Here is a 3,806-nt window from a genome sequence, read left to right on the forward strand (position 1 = left end):
AGACGGAGACAACGATTTCAATTTAGAAAAAACAAACTTACCTAAAAAACAAATACAACCTGAATTCTAATCTTCACCAATACCCCTTGCAAGAAAAAAAGTCCTTCAATAAAATGCTGCAATCGATTTCTATCCAAGGGCATAACTAAAAGTAATTTTATAGTGATCCATTGCCCCATTTTCGGGTTTTTCTACCCTATATACCCTAATATGCATTCACTACCATTTTCTCCAAATAAAACAAATACATTGAACATACCTGATTAGACAGCCAAACCCGTTAGGCTGTGGCTTGAGATGGCTACTATGTGGAAAGAGGGCTCAGAGTTGTAGAGAGAGGAAAGAGAGCATTAGAAAGAAGAAATGAGGCGAAGAAAGGTTGGAGTTTGGTTTTGGGAGTTCATAGAGCTGATTCGTGTTTCAATGGACAATAAATAAGAATTGTCAACTAAAGGGAAAAAAAAAGACCACTTGTAATTTCAAACAAATGAGTGCTCATTTGGTAATTCAACCGTATCTTTCTCCCCCCAATAGTGTCAATACATGATTTCCTCAAATAAAAAAAAAAGATTAGGTTTGATCCAAAGATACACAAATAAAATTATTATCGTAGGGCTGGTAATAATAAAAAAGTAGGGTGTGGGTCATAAATTGTGGCCCAATGGCCGGGCTAGTCTAGTGGCAGCATGAGTAGCCATGTCCATCCCTCTTCTTCTTCTTTTTTTTTTTTTTATGGCTCAGTTCTGGCTCTGTAGGGCCAAGCTGGGCATGGGCCGGTCCTATGGAGAGAACGGCCAAACTAGGGCCATGGCTCCCTCGGCCCGTTTCCACCCTTATATCATCGGTTTGAACCAAAGATAAATGAATAAGACGGTCATCATTTCTAGAGTTCCATCTATTTTAGAAACATTTACGAAATCTAGAAAATGGGAGAATTTTTTTTGACAAAGGTACCAGGACAGCCAAATGAGAGAGCTATGTTTCCCACAAGAATTCCGACAATTTTTTTTCCATTTTCGCAGGATCGCGGAGTCCAATGGAGAATCGGTTGCCCAATCTCCTACTATTTTTATGACTTTTTTGCAAGATATATCGCCGCATTCCAATCTGTATTATGGATGGGAACCCATATGCCACCGCATAGAAAGCTTTGACTTTAGTTAGGACCATTGACTTACTTCACTACTTTGAAATGATCGGCACAAATTCGAAGTGATAGAGGAACAACATGGACCACAAAAAGAACTATGGTTCAGCATGGACGGCTTTAACAAAACAAACATGCTTCATTTATTTTGGCAAAGCCCATCCCCGGCAAACAGCCACGGAAGCTTGCTGCTCCACTCCCAAATGAACATGAACACAACTTCAATCTTCTTTACACATAACACCATTTCTCCTTATACTTTCACAGTTTACATGCAAGGAATATAAGTAGAAGATCACGTAGCATTGAACTAACGCCATGGAAAAGGGCTGAGGTCGCACGCCCCATATCTTAGTCACACACCGTGCTCTCTAATCCTACGGACATACTAAAGGAATACTAAAGCAACATGCAAGAGAAATCCTCTAAATTCCGGCATAACATTCAGGTGGGGGGACTGGGTACCTAGATTTATCACTGCAATAGTCATAAATAAGGTGGTTCATTCTAACCCATTTGTATCGCCTGGCTTGGAGAGCATCAAGTTCTTGATATGCTGGAGCCTCCCACCAATTGCTAGGGTTTGAAGCACAAGCAGCAGGCCCAGGTACTGAGCACCCTTCGATGTCGAAGGCGGTGTAGTATGCATAGAAAGGAGCCTTGGACCAATCGATCTTCTCCAGCCCTCCTCGAGTAGCCCAATCGTCGGCTTCCCAAAGCGTGGAGTAGACACCCATGGGTTGGGACTTGGGGTAGGGGATCCCCCTCACCTCGTTGTTCTGGTAAACCTGGATAGGCACATCATCGATAGAGAACCTGAAATTTTTTCAATGTTCAGGAAGACCTATGGATTGAGTTCATGGTTAAGAATCCATTGATACATATGGTACAACCATGAGTTAAAAGCAACAGAGCATTGGAAGGATTCAGATGAGTGATCGGTCCCATACTACAGTATACTTACACGACATGGTGGTGGTTCCAAAGGATGGAGTAAGTGTGAAAGGCAGCTGAGGGATCAAACCAAAGATTGACTCTCTGTTCTCTATCGCCCTTCCCATGAGCATACAAATTTGTTTGCACAGTGTAAGGCTGCCCCGACCTGTTGCCCAAGAATTCAAAATCCAGCTCGTCCCAAACATTATCAATGTCGGAGTTCATCTACAATAAAAAAGAAGTTAAATAAAGATAACCATATCTATTGACACCAATGAAGAAGAAAGAGAATACTATCGTCTGTGTTTGAATTATTCTTCGATCATCCTAATCGTAGTATAATTCTTACGTAGAAGGCCGTGACGGTCCCGGCTGAATCACCAGGGATAAGCTTGATCTTCATGCTCACACGTCCAAACAAGTATTGGTTCTTTGAAGCGAATCCACAGCCTAAATTCCAAAAAGGAAAGAATCATTCAGACATGGTGTTTGTTGTTGAAGCATGAAGAGCTAAGAAGAATGAGTAGAAAGTAATACCAGAGGACTGATCAAGGACCAGTTGGATGGCGGATCCTCCCTGTATCTGCCTAATGTGGGAGTCTGACCATGTGACTCGGAAATCCTGAAGAAATGTGGCGGGTCTTGCACACACTTGCCCCACAAAAGAAATGCAGAGGATGAGAAGGAGAGAGAAAGAGAGCTCCATTGTAGAGAGAGAGAGAGAGCGCTTGGTGAGAGGGGGATGGAATGGAGAGATATTTATAGGAAGCGCCGCCTCTCTATCACATTTCGCTTTCTCCAGGCTCTCAACCGACGACAATTGATAGCTTTCTTCTATGCTATGTTCCAGCTCTCCACGGGACCCTCTCCCAAATTTCCCTCAAATGTCTTTTCATGGGTTTCTCACTTTCACTGTCTCTATTATTGGGAAATTTATATGTGAATTTCGTTATTTCGTATTATGAAAAGTATTATATTTTTTTAATAGCATTTCCCCCGACTTGAAATATAAAATTTTATAATGTATTGCACATTATAAAATTTAAAGCTACAAAAAAGGTGTAGACTTGAAAAACTTTGGAAAAGTGACGGTCCGAAAATGTATAATAAGATGTACTATTTTCAAGACATGAAATCGATTCTTTCTCATGTATATACATCTTGAGGTCGGGATGATCAATTTGATGATTTTTTATCATCGAAATAACTTTTAGTGAACTTTTGAGTTGCACCTTTATTTGATTATTTAGGGCCTCACCCTTATATAAACTTTTACCTTTTTATATTGCATGAAAGTACCATAACAAAACCCTTCTTTTATACTCAAAGTACTAGGGAATTGGAAGAGCTTTCAATCTATGACCCTTTCTTTATATGGGAGATGGGTTAAGATATTGATTGTCTGAATTGCTTCATCTTTGGTTTTCTTTTGTAAGTGACCAGCTTCAGATAACAAATATACACATATATTTTTCACTTAAAAAATCAAAAGAGAACATGTTTGAACATTGGGTATTAGAACCAGCTTACTTTTATTTTTATTGAGTGAGAGAAAAGCTCAAAAAACCAATGTCGGTGCCATCTCACATATATGTTTTTCTTTCTTTTTTCAAAGTGAGCGTCAATGTAGGACATTGCTTTATGAACCCGTTGGTCGGGCCGATTTCTCGTCATCTTGGGTCAGCCCGATATGGGTGATCCGGTCGGACAAATTCTCTCTCGA

At 40.3% G+C, this 3,806-nt stretch overlaps 1 protein-coding gene across 1 annotated transcript; it reads right to left on the reverse strand.

The window, feature by feature from the left end:
• Window positions 1–1,572: 1,572 nt before the first annotated feature.
• Window positions 1,573–2,801, reverse strand: LOC148779501 (putative xyloglucan endotransglucosylase/hydrolase protein 6). The gene is made up of 4 exons (XM_088854250.1): window positions 2,621–2,801; window positions 2,433–2,533; window positions 2,112–2,308; window positions 1,573–1,963 (listed from the first exon to the last, which is right to left on the reverse strand). Exons 1-4 carry the CDS (start codon window positions 2,787–2,789, stop codon window positions 1,573–1,575), a joined length of 858 nt encoding a protein of 285 aa, XP_088710376.1. The 5' UTR covers window positions 2,790–2,801.
• Between the last annotated feature and the right edge of the window lie 1,005 nt (window positions 2,802–3,806).

The sequence above is a fragment of the Amborella trichopoda genome, chromosome 12, assembly GCF_054954075.1.
Source record: "Amborella trichopoda isolate Santa Cruz 75 chromosome 12, AtrichopodaSantaCruz75HAP2 v2.0, whole genome shotgun sequence".
Classification (NCBI taxonomy): domain Eukaryota; kingdom Viridiplantae; phylum Streptophyta; class Magnoliopsida; order Amborellales; family Amborellaceae; genus Amborella; species Amborella trichopoda.